Source organism: Primulina eburnea, chromosome 11, assembly GCF_022965805.1.
Source record: "Primulina eburnea isolate SZY01 chromosome 11, ASM2296580v1, whole genome shotgun sequence".
Taxonomy (NCBI): Eukaryota; Viridiplantae; Streptophyta; class Magnoliopsida; order Lamiales; family Gesneriaceae; genus Primulina; species Primulina eburnea.
The window spans coordinates 3,358,862-3,375,813 of record NC_133111.1 but is presented as its reverse complement, the minus strand read 5'-3'; the positions used below and the strand labels follow the sequence as shown (position 1 = coordinate 3,375,813).

Genomic DNA, 16,952 nt, shown 5'->3' with positions numbered 1-16,952 from the left:
TAAGTGTCATCTCTTAATATTAAGGATAGGTATCTTGTGAGATGGTCTCACGAATCTTTATCTGTGAAACGGGTCAATCCTACCGATATTCACAATAAAAAATAATACTCTTAACATAAAAAATAGGTATCTTGTAATATGGTCTTGATTGCGTACCGTCGTTAATTTCAGCGACGGTTCTTTTTCTACCTACCACAACGGATAAAAACCGTTGTCGTTGAACGGAATTTCAACAACACACTCAGTTACAATAGTTTTAAAAAGACTATCGTTGTCGTATGCCGTTTTTGTTGTGGTGCCTTTTTCAATCAAACAACTCTTCTAAATTGAAAATAATTTCGTGTTAATTGTTTAGTATTATTTTATCAAATTAAAAATAAGTATCTTTTATTAGTTCAAATAAATTACTCAAACAAGAAGATGAGGACGATGATGAGATATTAAGATTCTAACTTTATCAACTCATTCAAAATCAATACAGTCGGGCTAGGGAAACCTAAATGTACATGATATTATATATATAATGGTAAAGTTTATAAATATATTTGAAATTTCATCTTTTACACGACATCATTTTTATTTCAGTAGGTTTTTTGTGAGACGGTCTCATATATCTTTACTCGTGAGATAAACTCATATTTACAGTAAAAAATAATAATTTTGAAATGAGTGATTTAAATAAAATATCTTATTCAAAAATTGAGTGGTGAAATCACAATCGGCAGCTAAACAATCATTTGAGCTTCCGATGTAGATATAATGATTGGAGCTTGAAGCTAAACATGCAAAACCTAGCTAGTCTTCTACCAGTTCAAAAAGTATATACGAGAAATGAAGAAAAGCCGCAAGTGCAACTCCATCATCTCCACTGTGAGACATGGCAGCGATTGCGGAGACACACACCAAATTACATCTATTACCCAACGCATGTGGTCCTTTTTTTCTTTTGTTTTTTGGACAAAAGAAGTTTCAAAACTCTAAAAACAGCAGATCCCAGATCCTGCACAAAAATATATACTTTACTATTGAAATCTGCGACGTGTAAGTAAATGTAATTTCTTGGTCGTACGTATATTTGTGACAAAATAATTTGTGTTTTATGAAAAAATTAAATTAAATTCTTGGTTCATTCCATACGGACAAAACCCATGAAGTCTGTCGGTTTACACGTACATGGTTCTCTGTCGGGAATACTTCCTATTTAATTTTAATGAGTACTTCTACAATTATGATTCTGTCATGAAGTCTAGTCGGTTTATAGTTACATAATTCAGTTTGGTTTGGTTCGGTTCGATTAGCCTTCGGTTCAATTACCCGAATGCTGATCACCTCATTGACCATAACAATAAAAGAAAAGCAATTTCGTTGAAGTGTTAGTGGAAGATGGCATTGAATCAATGAGAATTCATATGAAATAAAGAGGCCAAAAACAAGCATGCAAATGACGTACGACAGCTTCTTCCAAGAAATGCTCTACCATATGGGCAACAATCGCAGTGTGGGGATCATATATATTCATGCACAATAAAGAAGAGACAAATGTACTTCAAATTTGATTTCCAAAAACCCTCGTATCTAAATCTGTACGAGATAAAAACAAATTCTACTTTTTATTTCACAATAATTTTATTATATTTGCGTGTTTAATTTTGGAGTTAATGTGCAGTGGGTGCCTACTCAGTATCATACTAAGCCTGCATGCACTACACTGAGTGGTCCATTCATGTTTCACTAGTGAAAACAATCTCATTAATATATTTTTTAGTGCACAAAAACTTTTGAAACGATCTTCTGGGTCAATTTTGTGAGACATATATATTCTATTTAAGTTATCCATGAAAAAATATTATTTTTTATATCATAAGTATTACTTTTTATTGTAAATGTGGTTATTATTGATCTATATAACGAATAAAAATATATGAAACTGTCTCACAAGATATCTATTCTATTTATCAAAAACCATTATTAATGTACGTGCGGAATTCATCTAAGAATTATTGATTTTATTATATGGAGGAATTATTAATTGCTAGGTGAGGGAGGGTGGGTAGATAATATTTCCAGCTATATTATTTAACAATCTCATACAATGTAAAAAACAAAAAATGATTTCATATAAATTTGTTTCACTGTTCCGACAACATAGGGATCCCGAGATGTTGTCTTGCATTGAAAACTTTGCACGATTATTTTCGCTTTAAACTTTTATTAAACCTGCCAAAGTAGGTTCCCTAACACAATGTCAATAATGTTCTCGTGACATGACTTGACTAGGAGTGACTCTATATGTTACAACTCTCGATTATTATTGTATAAGATAATTGTTCGATCATTTCATTATATAATTAATTTTTTTTTTTGTCGATAGTAACTCGTCCGTATCATTACAGTAATTTGTAAATGCTAGCTAGGATTCTACTACTTATACTCGATTGATTCCATCGAACATGGTAGAGTCATTAAGTAAAAAAAAAAAATTAAATTAATTAGTTTATATATATAGCTGGAAATTGCACGGGGGAAATTGTTGGCGTGATAGCACAATTTGTGGAACAACTTATGCATCATGCTGAGTAGCTGGGAGTACATGTTTCAAAAGCATTCAAGGCATTACTTGCCTCCCATGTGAATACATTAATCTTTCTATGGTACATCATAAATAATAATATTATTCATTGTTCCGGGCAGGGTGCAGGTAAAAATAGAATCTGTACGTGTAATAATGCAAATCTTCCATTTGAAAAAACATTTTTAAAGTAAAGTTTTCAAAAATCTCAGTATATGCGTGTGTTATGTGATACTAGATCTCGAATAATTATGTGAAATTAAATTTTAAAAAAAGAAGAAAATTTGAGGAACAATGTCGTCCTAAAGGTCCCCTACCATGATGTTTTTTTTCCCAGTCAATAAAACCTTGCTCTTGTCAATATTGGAATGTCGGGCCACCTTTCAATTTAATGAGAGGTATTATATTGGATGGCAGACTGGCAGATTGCGCTCGTTACTTGCTTTAGGCCCCTTTAATCAAAGATTAATGACACGCCACGTCCATAAGTCGAATGTTCGAGTATCCAACCTCAAAGTGTTCGGGTCATCCCATAGCTCTAGCTGGTACGAGAGCCAATTAGGGTCTCATCCCCGGAATTACAAAAACAAGATTTGAGAATCAGACCGACCTACTTTTGAATGAGCCCGGACTCTCAGCTTAGTCAAGACAGTATAATAAAACTTAGAGAGATCAGTGGTTTTATTCATAGCCTAGCATAACGATCATTGCCCGAGCATTCCGGGACAAAGGCCAATCTTGGGCCCACATGTATGAGAAGTCGTGCTGTGAAATCATTGATATATTATTCAGTACACGCAAGGTTAATGTGACGGTAATAGAGGTAGTATGTGGTGTCAGTTGTGACAGTGTAAAAAAAATAGGGCATGCGCAGCCATCACGTTTTCAAGAGAGGTCGGACATCTAAAGCAGAGTCATCAATCACTTGTGTCTCTATATATACTCTTGTTTTTATTGATTATGAAGCATTCAATTCACTTACTGTTTCCCACAAATACTCGATTTACATTCTTTATATCGCATTTTTCTGCAAAAAAAACACTTGACTGAATTGATCGTCGGATTAAATACGCCGGAAAATCATCTGACGCCCCATTAACGTTCCTTGTTCTGTAAGCGTGAAGATTACATAGTCCGGGAACGGCCAACCCAATCTCCCACGTTCCCAAGAAAACTCATCTGGCTCGGTTAAATCTACCACTTAGTTTGCTCCATTTACCCATCATCATTAGGCTTTAGATATTTTACCAATTACTTTTACAAAAATAAATTTAAAACACGAAACAAAAATAAAAAGAAATTAAAACTTATCTAAAATAAATAAATAAATAACGTCAAATTCAATCAAATTAAATAAAAAACAAAAGGATTATTTTAAAATACATTTATTTTTATAAAATTTACTCACATAGGAAAAATATATTCTAAATGTGCGCATGAAATACTACTGAAAATATTACACCAAATTAAAGTAATATTACTATCATATTCTTCACTAATTAATGACATTAAAATCAAAATTGTTTGTTCATTAGCAGACACGACAGAATTTACGATTTCTCAAATTTTTGTTATAATATGGATATAGAACCAACAAATTATAGTTTGATAAGACGTACAATGTCTAAGAAACTGTTATTTTCACCCAATTTACGGCCACTTGTCCAGATATGTATCCTGATGGAAACAAGATTAATTACCCTTATTATTAATTTCGGGTATCTTTGACCATTAAAAAGAATTGGACGTACATTAAAACCCCACACTAATAGATTTTTTTATCTTTTAGATCTTCATCAACTATCTGTATTTGGATGGTTATATTGATTCATTACGTATATTAATTGTGTTGTGATTGTTTGAATTGGTGTAATAACAAGAGAGATGAAGGCGGAAAACGATCTTTAATTTCACAAAAACTATTGTGAAACAATCTCACGGATCAATCTCTTGGGTCGAATATCTTATTTGGGTCATCCGTGAAAAAATATTACTTTTTATGCTAAGAGTATTACTTTTTATTATGAATATCGGTAGGATTAACCCGTCTCACATATAAAGAATCGTGAGACCGTCTCACAAGAGACCTATCCTCTAATTTAGAAACTGATTTCATAAATTCATTCTCTAAGTATGACATTGGTCTCTCATTTAACGACCAACTCATGAATCGGTATCAAAATTAGAGACTGACTTTAATTATTCGGTATCTAAATAGAAACCCCATAAAAAATATCGATCTTTATTATAAAGATCGACGAGGTGAATGCGGTCGCTAATTTAGAGACTAATTCATGGCATTGATCTCTCACAATTAGCAACCAAAGTTATTGATACCAACTAAATCGATCGCTAATCGATCTCTACTATGGAATAGAGACTGATTAGAGACTGACTCGGTGCTAACTATGGTAAGAATATTGGGATACAAAACATTGAGATACAACGACCCAATTATTTTTTCAAAAGACAAAAACTTATGTGAGATAGTCTCACGGGTCGTATTTTGTGAGACGTATATCTTATTTGAGCCATCCATGAAAAAGTATTACTTTTTATGCTAAGCGTATTACTTTTCATTGTGAATATTGGTAGGATTGACCGGTCTCACAGATAAAAATTAGTGAGACTGTCTCATAAAAGACCTACTCTTTTTAAAAAAAAAATAATGCAAGTTCAAGCATGGACTCCACATCTTTGGACCAATACTTGCCGTTAATTCGACCACTCCGTAGGATCTTGTTAACCAATAGTGAGTGAACTTGAGTTTTAATACATAATCAAAGAAATCTTTGATATTATAAAGTAAGATTAACATTTATTATTTCATGATGTCACGCTGTAAAAGAATGAATTATAAAGATTCAATATTCAATTTGAGGCGACTTCAATTTGTAGCAATCAACGTGGATGGGACCATGAATATCATTAATCTAATTAGTTAATTAAAACAATCATTAAAAATATTTTAAATATTAATATCTCAACCCAACTTGTTTGGAATTTCGAAAAAAGAATGGTTGACCCACCTTCCCCCATGTGTCTGCTTTATAATAGAAATAAATAATCATAATATATAGATTAAATAAAAATAGTGGGTCTCATGTGAGACCATCTCATGCTCATAATCTGTGAAACGAGTCAACCATATCTATATTCACAATAAAAAGTAATACTTTTAGCATAAAAAGTAATACTTTTTCATGAGTGATCCAAATAAGAGATTCGTCTCACAAATATTTGCGTGAGACCGTCTCACACAATTTTTTGTCAAATAAAAAAGAGTAGGTTTCTTATGAGACGGTCTCACGAATTTTTATCTGTAGACGAGTCAATCCTACGATATTCATAAAAAAAAGTAATACTCTTAGCATAATAAGCAATATTTTTTTATAGATGACTCAAATAAAAGATCCGTCTCACAAATATGATCCGTGAGACCGTGTCACACAAGTTTTTCCAATAAAAAAAACTAAAGAATTTTTAAAAAGTAAATATTATATATATAAATAAATAATAAATAAATAAATAAATAAATAAAAGGCTCAAGTGAAGGCATGAATTTCATTGGAGCAGTTTGTTTTATATATTGAAAAGTTCTCAGATAACTTCTTTCTCCTTCCTCTCACACAGCGAGAGATTTTCTTCATATTAATTCACAGTATCTAAAGGAGGAGTCCAAAGGGATCGCATTGATCCCATTTCAATATATGAATTAATATATACGATCTATTGAATTTTGGATCATGCTATCCCTTCGGATTCTTCCTTTGGTGGCTTCAACTCTACAACATGGAGATCTGGTGAAGATCTTGAAACAAAACTGTTTCATGGAAACTAATGGAGAAATGGTTATTATTTTGCAAGCAAGTGCATCTTCTTCTAAGAAAGTTACTCAATCAATTTATTTAGACGAAAAATGGGTAGTTCCCACTTCCCAAATTCGTGTCTTTTTCAGATTGAATGAGGTAAGGTTTCATTTCCAAGTCTTTTTTGGCTCAGAAAGTTTAATATATATGTAAATGACCAGAAATCTTGGGTGGTTTTGATGTATATTATTCTTGGTTAGAACCTTTATTTTGTCAAATTCTCGTGTGTGCATTCATTAATTAACCTGCAAGCCGATTTCTTGAAGAAAACAATTTAAATTTATCAAATGAATTAGTGTAATAGTGCATGATGATTGAGATAACACACTAACACTTCTTACTCATGAAATTAGGGCATGTTTTCTTGAATCTCAAGTGGGCTATCAACATTTTTTTTTTTTTTTTGGTTTTGGGGTTTAATCTTTTAATCGGCAATGATGTTTTCATTTGGCACGCATATAGTGCAAAGAATGATTGCAAATCTATACACTGCCATGTTCACTTCTTCTTCTTCTTTTTTTTTTTTAGATTTGACACTCTTTGGTGTTAATTGTTTATTTTCATTCCCCCCACCATGTATTCAACTGCTGAAAATATATAAAATAGCTTTCGGATAATATAAATTAGTTAATGGCATTAACATTCATTAAACAGAGAAATCCATCCTTAAAAGTTTGTGGCAAGCTCACCGAATTTGAATTTTTTTTTTCTATTTAAAGTTTAGCATATTTCAATTTGGAAATTTAAACAATGAATATGCGAGATGAAATAAACAGAAAAGATGGTACACTAGTATTTTTCTTAGTAAAATTTCAAGAAATGCTTGCCTTGGATTTGAAGTGTAACATCAAGTTAATTGTGTTTCTACATTGCATAATGTGTTGAATATTTTTATATAGAAACTTCCCTTTGAAAGTTCCTAAAATTTTTCTTTCCATTCCAAATATACTTCAAATATAATTTGATGCTTGTAGATTAATGACGTGTATATGTACAAAATTACTCATAACATATAAACAATATTTGGGAAATAAATAAGGTGAAAAATGAAATAACCATTATAAAATAGAAGATGTACCATAGAATGGCACCAAGATTTTCACTCAAATTGTCAAAATCACATGGCTTGAGTCTTAATTTAATTGGAATCCTAGGTACAAGAACTAGGGGGGGAAATATACGATTAAGGGTGTCTTTTATCCTACGTTTAGTGTCCTACAAAGGACTATGTTAAGTAAATATTTAAAATAAATAGTAATAGTTGCAGTGAATTTTAAATTTAGAAATTAGACAAACATATGGAAGAAACATAAACTCTCATGTGACATAATCGCGTGTCAATTTCTATTTGAGTCACTCATGAAAAAATATTAATTTTTATTACAAAAATATTACTTTTTATTATAAATTTGAGCAAATTACCCGTATCATGATCGGTATGATGACAGACCTAATCATTGAATGGAATTATTGATTTCAAATGAAATCCTTCCTAATATTATACCCCTCCGATCCTCTCTCGACATTTCATATTCTTCGTCACAACTTTTGATTTTATTGGAGTTGACAATTAATGAAGCTTACCCATTGGCCGTATGAATCTACCGATGCCTTGTCTTCGTTTGTTGGGAGAATACACAGAATAAATTACATATGATGTCCACTGCCTAAAATTCAACAAATTTTGAACAAAGATTGCTAAATCTTGTGTGTGAGTTGTGTGTTGTCAGTCGAAGAATTTTGGACAGGTGTGTCTTTAAATTCGGGAAAAAAAGTAGGCCACATGTCTCCCACGTGGACTACACTTTTATGTTGTATAGGACAAATAAAAGTGTCGAATATATTGTTTTTTAATCAAAACATAGGCAGGGTGATATGGTCCTACTAGACCTACTACTATGCGACTAAAAATTTCCGACCCCAATTTTTTCAACCTTTTACTTCCACTACCTTTGTAGTTACCCTTTTCAAACATCCCATTTCCAACTTGGTTTGCTATATAAATCATGTAATATTTAGCATTTAGAAATAATTTCCAACAATCGTTACACGACCCGCGATAAACCATCGAACCAACTCGTTAATATATATATATATATATATATATATGTGTGTGTGTGTGTGTGTGTGTGTGTGTGTGTGTGTGTGTGCATGCGCGTAATGTTAACGAATATATATATATATTGATTTATGTATATGAAATCGAAAAGTCACTTATGGATAGGCATAAATAATCATCATAACATTAAAAAACCCTGAAATGTTGGTAATGCTCAGGAACGGATCCAGGAATAAGAGTTTGGAGAGACTTGAACTCAATATGATAAGTTATATATTATTAAAAATAAATTCCATGATATCGTTCAACGAAATTATGCCTTATGAGATTTTAAAACATTTCATGGAATGACTAAGTTGAAAGGTTTTTTAAAAAATAAAATAAGAAGAAAATTATTAAATTTTTTGAAAAAATAATTTATGAATTACATTAAAAAATAAAATACAGAATGCAAGGAGTCATTAAGAAAAATATGATATGCTAACCTGTATCTTAGGAAAGTGGAGCGAATCTCAGGATTTAGGAAGAACAAGCAAATGAGCAACTACGATGACGGGCCAAAAAAAAAGAATCCCAAATTTTGTGAAGATAGTGTGAAAATTAGGAGAAGATGTGGCTGGGCTAGGCTGGACCATTGAAATTTTAACTTTAGTGTTAAAAAAAAAAATGGGCTGGACTACAACCCAGTATAACTCATGTATACCTCCGCCTCTGGCAATGCTACTGTTAGTATACTGTATGTGTACATTGATGTTACACAGCAAAATCTGATTTGTTGTTTTTTATTATTATTATATAATTTTAAAAATATAGTGGGCTTTAGTTATATGCTGCATAATAGATATAACAATTATTTACCTGACTAGTGGGTAGTGGACTTATTTATGAGGCAGCCCTAATGAGATCTGGGTCTGCTTTATTAACAAAGTGGGCCCATATCGGCCCATCAATCTTTTTGGTGTTTTCTTGATTTCTTCTTCAAGAAAATAATCTAAAATCTAGGACAACCTAAGAGGACTGATTGGTTTTTGGTTGGTCCGATCATTTAAAAATTTAATAACATTTTAGTAAATTTAACACTTTGAAAATTGTGAGATGTGCTAGTTACTGGTGAGCTACAGATTTATTAAAATAGATTTTTATGATTATTTTTATTAATTAAAAATCGAGTGATTTTGTAATGCAATACCAAAATATCTGGGTTTTTTAACTTGAAGTAGTTACCCTAAATTCCTTATACGTAGTATGTACAAAAAAAAATGATGATGATGACGACAATTATATATAAGTATAGAGAGAGTATACATATTAATAGTTTGATTAAAGTATGAAAATTCGTGATACGATCTCACATGATATCCACACGAGGGAGGAAGAGAAAGAAAACTAAATGATACCTATGAATGCAACACAAGTTGTTCAATTATGGAATATTCTCAACTCACGACTTTATTTTAGTATTATACTAATTTTAAATTAGCGCAAATCTAAATTTAGAACTCATCTCCCAGCCACCATTTCTGAAAAGAATTTATCTACCATTTTATCTAAAATAAATTAATTAATTCATTTTTTCCGTTAATCAATATATATAAATATATATATATATATATAAAATAAGAAAAAATATGACGAATATCCCTGGGTATAGATCCTCCTGTTTCTGTCATTGAATATTGCATGTTCATTTAATTATTTTTTAATTTAATTTATTTTTGTTTTGATTGAATTAATTTAATTAAATTTAATTTAATTTGCTGATTATGGCCTTTTTAATATTATGCAGACTATGGTGGACATGAACAGTTCCATTACCAATTCAACACGAATTTGACTTTCTCATTCGTTTCACATGTGCATCAAAGATCCAACCTTTTCTACACGTCATTCCGATGCTCTTTTCTAACCCTAATAGATCCCAACCAAAATTCGTTATTACCCCAGTTTTATTTATTTAGATGTTGATTTAACCCATTTTTTCGATTCAATTGTTCTTTGGAAATCCGGAGAGATGTTGGGGACTAAATCCTCCGGCCGATATTTCACGATTGGGCTGGTGTCAGCATGGTACTCATCGAACATTGGGGTTTTGCTCTTGAACAAGTATTTGTTGAGCAATTACGGGATTCAGGTACCCGATTTTCTTGACGATGTGTCACATGACGGCTTGCTCATTACTTAGCTACATCGCCATCGCTTGGATGAAGATGGTGCCGATGCAGACTATAAGATCTAGGGTTCAGTTTATGAAGATTTCAGCTTTGAGCTTGATTTTCTGTGCGTCGGTTGTAAGTGGGAATGTTTCGCTTAAGTATTTACCTGTTAGCTTCAATCAGGCAATCGGGGCTACCACTCCTTTCTTCACGGCGGTGTTTGCGTATTTAATGACCCTGAAGCGAGAGGCGTGGTTGACTTACGTGACGTTGATTCCAGTTGTTACAGGGGTTATTATTGCTAGTGGGGTATGTGTTGATTCTTTTATTGAATATTTGATTGGTGTGGATTTTAGTTGGTACATTACACAGTATTTTGATCAAGTATCATCCTTTTTTTTTATCCCTCACGAGTTTTGGTTTGATTTGTATTTATATATTGTTTTGTTTATGTAGTTATAAGAATGATTGATTGCTGTTCTTCTTGAGCTGGGCGCATGATTCTTTCCATTTTTTTTAAATTTTCCATAATGGAATTCCATGGACAATGTTGATTTTGGAGATGAGAGCTTTTGGTGGCTCAAAGGCCAAGGGACATGATTTCAGCTCGCAGTTGCTGTTTTTTCTGTGTCTATGATGACCATCTTTCTTTTAGGACATTTGAATGATTAATGTCTATGGATTGAAGGATTTTTGCTCTGCACTTGAAATCCTCGAATTCCAAAACACTGAACGGTCTTTTTCAGAAAACAATAGCATTGATTTCTTTGGACAACATGAAAAGTTTTGAAACTCCTGATTTGGTTTCACTAACTCTTACTTATGTGTCGAAATCATGAATTAAAAGACAAGGTTTCCTAGTTCATTGCAAAAACTTTCAAGTTTTAAGAAGTGAGGTTTCTTTTGGCTGGATCAGGGTAAGAGCAAATTTCCATGTTCCACATTATGCTTATATATTGACCAGTTTTAATATAAAAATTTAAAATGAATTACATCACGTGCAGATGCAAAATATGTATGAAGTCATGGCGAAATACATATGAACTATGAAGCACGTCATCTTTCTCCGTATTATGCTTTGCTGTTACAGCTGAGTTTCTATTTCTATGGGTTTTTTGAAAAATTGGTGTTGACGCTTCTCTCCCGATTTTATTTTTTTTTAGGGTGAGCCGAGTTTTCATATGTTTGGGTTTATCATGTGCATTGGTGCAACAGCTGCAAGGGCACTAAAATCAGTGGTTCAGGGGATTTTACTTTCGTCGGAAGGGTAATCTTTGATTTTATAATGCACACTTTTTTCTGATACTTACTGTTGTGTTGTGCCTTTTTCATGTAGTATATTCGATATGTATGCTGAAAGTAAGTTTTAATTGTTGAAGGGAAAAGCTGAATTCTATGAATTTGCTCCTCTACATGGCTCCTATAGCTGTCGTGCTTCTACTTCCTGCAACACTCTTTATGGAAGAAAACGTTGTTGGTGTCACATTGGCACTTGCAAGAGATGATATAAGAATTATTTGGTTACTTGTGTTCAACTCTGCGCTGGCATATTTTGTAAATCTGACCAATTTTTTGGTCACAAAGCACACAAGTGCTCTAACTCTTCAGGTATTTGACACTTCTTCGTCCAATTCAAACCTCATTTTTATGATTTATTGAATTTAAACTTGCATGAATGTTTTCATCGAGCGGAAATTTCTGGCAACCAAAGTACATGCTAATCTTCACCTCAAGGAAATAAAGAGACATTTGGATCTTGGAATTTACAGAACAAGAATGAGGGTTGCAAGATATTTTGTGTGGGTTTACAAACAGGACACAACATGTAGCTTTAATACAGATGATACTTATTAGCTGGAATCTGCTTTAATTTTTTTTCCTGGGAAGATGTGACTATTGTTTCTGAAATTACATTCGGAAGCTTAAGACCACGTTTTTTCCCTTTCGTGTGCCACAATTAAATATGCACTACTGTTAAAAGGAAAGCCATCTGGATCATCATTTTAGAAATAATTTCTGAACATATTGCTGAAAGCAATCTTATTTCCACGAGCCACAAAAAAATATGTTGGCATCAATTGTAGTAATTTGAACCAAATATGAGGTAGCTTTAAGCCGCATATGATTGTTTTGAAAGATATAAAGGATATTTATTGGAGAAAAAAAGTGTTGGGGCTAGCAATTTTTATTGAAGAGTAGGCCATGTTTCATTCTTTGGTCCACCCAAAATCTGTTGTTTGGTCTGCTTGGAGTTTATATTTAATCTATTCTTATGTGCTTGCACTGATTTTAGTTCCTTTCACTTGGTTGACACACATGGGTTGCTGATCTCGAATGGGGAGCTTGAAACATGTCGTTCATGTCTGGAAAGCCATGTGAACCATTATAGTTTTATGAAAATATCTTAAATGGAAAGTTTAGATCTATTCCACATAGCCCCAAACATGTAAACAAGATAACATTGCGTGCTTGATTTCAGTTTGATTATTGAAGCAGAAATTTTGCTTTGCTGATTATCTCGGTTCTTCTTTCAGGTCCTAGGAAATGCTAAAGGAGCAGTGGCAGTGGTGGTCTCCATTTTGATATTTAAGAATCCTGTATCCGTAACCGGGATGCTCGGGTATACTCTGACAGTGTTTGGTGTTATCCTATACAGCGAAGCAAAGAAGCGTACTAAATGAAAGAATATACAAACTTGGAATTGCAACAGTTGCCACTTCCATCTATTTGTAATATGAAATGTTCCTTTATCAAGGCAAACTTGCTTGACGACTGCGTGGTTCGTGCTTCAGTTTTGCCCTCCAACATATTTTTTGGCCCCGGAACCCAGGGACAGAGACTTCAACCTGTACTAGTAAACAAAACACCTAGTTAAGAAGGTAGGTTCAATAAGAGTGACTAAAAAATGTTTTTTTTTCCTAAAAAAATTTATATATATTTTCTTTTATTTTTACCTTGCATTGTACCAGAAAATTATTTAAAGTTTTATATGTGTTGTTAATTTATTTTGTATATGGATTATATAATGAAAGATAAGCAAATTGTGCATCTCTGTTTAGGATAAATTTCATCGACTTGCTAATTTCTAAGTTCAAGCCCACCCATCATCACGTTTGTCGTTTGAATTGATTGTTCTTGATTTTAAATTTTTTTACATGATCTGTGGAGCTAGCCCCGGACACCGAAGATCTTAAGGCCACAATCTGGACGGAGAGATTTTTAATATCTGCTTGTCTGTGCTAAATTATTAGGGGCAATCGTACTCCTCCGATAACTTCAAATTTGTGGATATGATCTGTTCAACGCCAAGACCCAACACTTGTTGCAGACTTATCAAATCGTAACTTTGATATATTTAGAAGAATTAATATAGATTTTCGAATTTATATGATCTAATGATTCAAGAATATTTAGGAGGGAACAAACTTTTTTAATGCTATAAAATTTTAATGACACAATAATTCAGGAAGAGTGGCATTTCCTGATCTAGTTCTTTGTATTGGAACAAAATTTAGCATAAAGAACCCTTTTCTCTGCCCTGCCATTTATTCCTCTCTTTTTTATGCTACTCTCATCCACAAAATTTAATCAATCTATCTATAAAATCATACGCCACGTGTCATTCGATAGTGAATTGCTTATCTTATAACCTCCCTGGTCACACTCCATGCACAAATATCAGTCAAGTCCATTCCCTTCCACGGTTCTACCAATGGCAGCTTATCTTTTTTGCAAGAATTAAAAAGAAGAAGAAGAAGAAGAAGAAGAAGAAGAAAGAATCCCAATTCTTCAAACAATCAAACATGGAGACTAGTATTACAAGCTGTGCTCATAGAACACTCCTCCCCGGTATCTCGTCGCAGCAATATTCCCCTTCTCTTGCATCGCCACGTTCTGTTTCACAGCCATTTAGTTCCAAGGTGTGTTTTCATCGCTGTTCTTTTTAAGTGTTATAGGGTCGATATATTGAAGACTTGTGTTGTTGGAACTTGTGCTTCAGAGTCAGAGCTCAAAAGCAAGCTCATTGTTTGGAGAGTCTTTGCGTTTTGCTCCAAAGTCATCAATCAAGCTTTCAAAGGCCAAGAATTCTTCGCTTGTGACTAAGTGCGAGATTGGTGATAGTCTGGTGAGTTGATTACTGTAATGAAAAGGGTTGCTGCTTCCATTTTTAAGAAAAATTTAATGGCTGTATTTTGTGATGAATGATTCTTGGTGGTTGTTTATATTGGTGATTGCAGGAAGAATTTCTTACGAAGGCGACGCCGGATAAGGGACTGATTAGGCTGATGATGTGCATGGGAGAAGCGCTGCGTACGATCGCCTTCAAAGTGAGAACAGCATCTTGTGGAGGAACAGCTTGTGTCAACTCTTTTGGAGATGAGCAACTTGCAGTTGATATGCTCGCTAACAAGCTTCTTTTTGAGGTCAGAATATATATGAAAGAGAGACGAGACATTTAGGCTCCATTAGCTTTGTGAGTCAAATTGTTAATCCCTGTGTGTGGTGTCACAATAAACTACTTCCACCACATGAAGGCCCTGCCTCGCGTGAGTTATTGTTTGATAGATCAGTTATTGCACCAGTGATGTTTTACTTATATGCACACACATTCTTCATATCTTGAACCTGAAATATAAATGCTGAGAAACCAACACTTACATCATATAGCGGTAAAGATTCTTCGAGAAGTCGCAGTTTTATTATTGATTATTGATGCTTGTAGGCGTTGCAATACTCCCACTTCTGCAAATACGCGTGCTCTGAGGAGGTTCCGGAACTCCAAGACATGGGAGGACCGGTGGAAGGTCTTTTATCTTTTCATATCATTTTGCATTAACTATCACACCCCTTCAAAATCATCACAATCATATATACATTTTTTTGGGGGTCAAATTCCACAACAGGAGGATTCAGCGTGGCATTTGATCCACTCGATGGCTCTAGCATCGTCGACACAAATTTCACAGTTGGTACCATCTTCGGAGTTTGGCCTGGAGACAAGCTTACCGGAGTAACCGGAGCTGATCAAGTTGCTGCTGCGATGGGGATTTTCGGGCCCCGAACCACTTATGTTCTTGCTCTCAAGGACTGTCCTGGAACACATGAATTCCTTCTACTCGATGAAGGTTTGATGCATTTTTTAAGTTTTCAGTGGAACACCATTGTGACATTTGACTATTTGAAAGGATTAAATCTGGTATTGATTGAATATGACAGTACTTCAATCTAGTTTACTGGACACCTAATCTCCCATATAGATCGGCTCATTAGACTCGAAATCAATATCTATTTTGCTTTTCATGCGCTTATGTTTTCTCTTTCTGTGGCAGGGAAATGGCAACATGTAAAAGATACAACATCAATTGGAGAAGGGAAAATGTTTTCCCCTGGAAATTTGAGGGCTACTACAGACAACCCTGACTATGCCAAGGTGCCTAGTTGTAAAATTTAAGTTTCAATATAAACATATGATTGTAATAATATTTACTAAAGGTAGGGTGTCGTTGCTTACTACATTCAGCTGATCGATTACTATGTTCGGGAGAAATACACCTTGCGATACACCGGAGGAATGGTGCCTGATGTCAATCAGGTATTTTCCACCTTTTCACTGTAACCACAAAAAATTGAAAATATACACAGAAAAATCGACTGAGTGAAACTTGGTGACATAAGTTTCTCATTGTGTTCATTCAATTTGTAGATCATTGTGAAAGAGAAGGGGATTTTCACAAATGTGTTATCTCCAACTGCAAAGGCGAAGCTAAGGTTGCTATTCGAAGTTGCGCCTTTGGGATTCTTGATCGAAAAGGCCGGTGGATACAGCAGTGACGGCAAACAGTCCGTGTTAGACAAGGTGATAGGCAATCTAGATGAGAGGACCCAAGTAGCCTACGGATCCAAAAACGAAATCATTCGATTTGAAGAAACTTTATATGGATCTTCAAGACTCAAAGCCGCTGCTCAACCAGTTGGGGCTGCGGCTTGATCTTCATTCTTGCTGCTGATCATGCCTTTGATTTTTTCTCATCTTCTTTTTAATATTTTAGTTTCATGCATTTTAATTATACACAAATTTATGAAATGAATCTTACAGATGATTGTTGATAATTATGACAATTAATGTTGTTATTAATAGATCTTCATATATGGTCTATGTATAAACATATACTTTGTGAAAAAAAAAAGCATGAACAATCAAGAAATCTGACAATAGTAATTAATATAAAGCATATATATATATAAATTCATCATATATGTTTTACAAGAAAGAATGTAAGCATTTTACCAAAAAACAATCT

At 33.5% G+C, this 16,952-nt stretch overlaps 1 protein-coding gene and 1 pseudogene across 2 annotated transcripts; both read left to right on the top strand.

Annotated features, from left to right (window-relative positions):
* The first annotated feature begins 10,295 nt into the window (after positions 1 to 10,295).
* Positions 10,296 to 13,709, top strand: LOC140804237 (probable sugar phosphate/phosphate translocator At3g11320; annotated as a pseudogene).
* A 615-nt stretch (positions 13,710 to 14,324) lies between these two features.
* On the top strand, positions 14,325 to 16,796 carry LOC140804236 (sedoheptulose-1,7-bisphosphatase, chloroplastic-like). 2 transcript variants are annotated; one of them, XM_073160110.1, is made up of 8 exons: positions 14,325 to 14,570; positions 14,651 to 14,776; positions 14,889 to 15,074; positions 15,374 to 15,455; positions 15,555 to 15,776; positions 15,981 to 16,081; positions 16,172 to 16,243; positions 16,355 to 16,796. In XM_073160110.1, the coding sequence occupies exons 1-8, from the start codon at positions 14,454 to 14,456 to the stop codon at positions 16,637 to 16,639; spliced, it is 1,191 nt and encodes a 396-aa protein (XP_073016211.1). In that variant the 5' UTR covers positions 14,325 to 14,453; the 3' UTR covers positions 16,640 to 16,796. The 2 variants fall into 2 exon arrangements, with proteins under 2 accessions (XP_073016211.1, XP_073016212.1); XM_073160111.1 differs by having other exon boundaries at positions 14,326 to 14,570; positions 14,657 to 14,776.
* Positions 16,797 to 16,952: the final 156 nt, after the last annotated feature.

Bases quoted from the DNA above. Each gene is read 5' to 3' on its own strand.
- LOC140804236 (XM_073160110.1), top strand. From the start codon at position 14,454: ATGGAGACTAGTATTACAAGCTGTGCTCATAGAACACTCCTCCCCGGT. The intron at 15,777-15,980 runs GTTTGATGCATT...TTTCTGTGGCAG, and splicing joins ATTCCTTCTACTCGATGAAG to GGAAATGGCAACATGTAAAA. The intron at 16,244-16,354 runs GTATTTTCCACC...TTCAATTTGTAG, and splicing joins TGGTGCCTGATGTCAATCAG to ATCATTGTGAAAGAGAAGGG.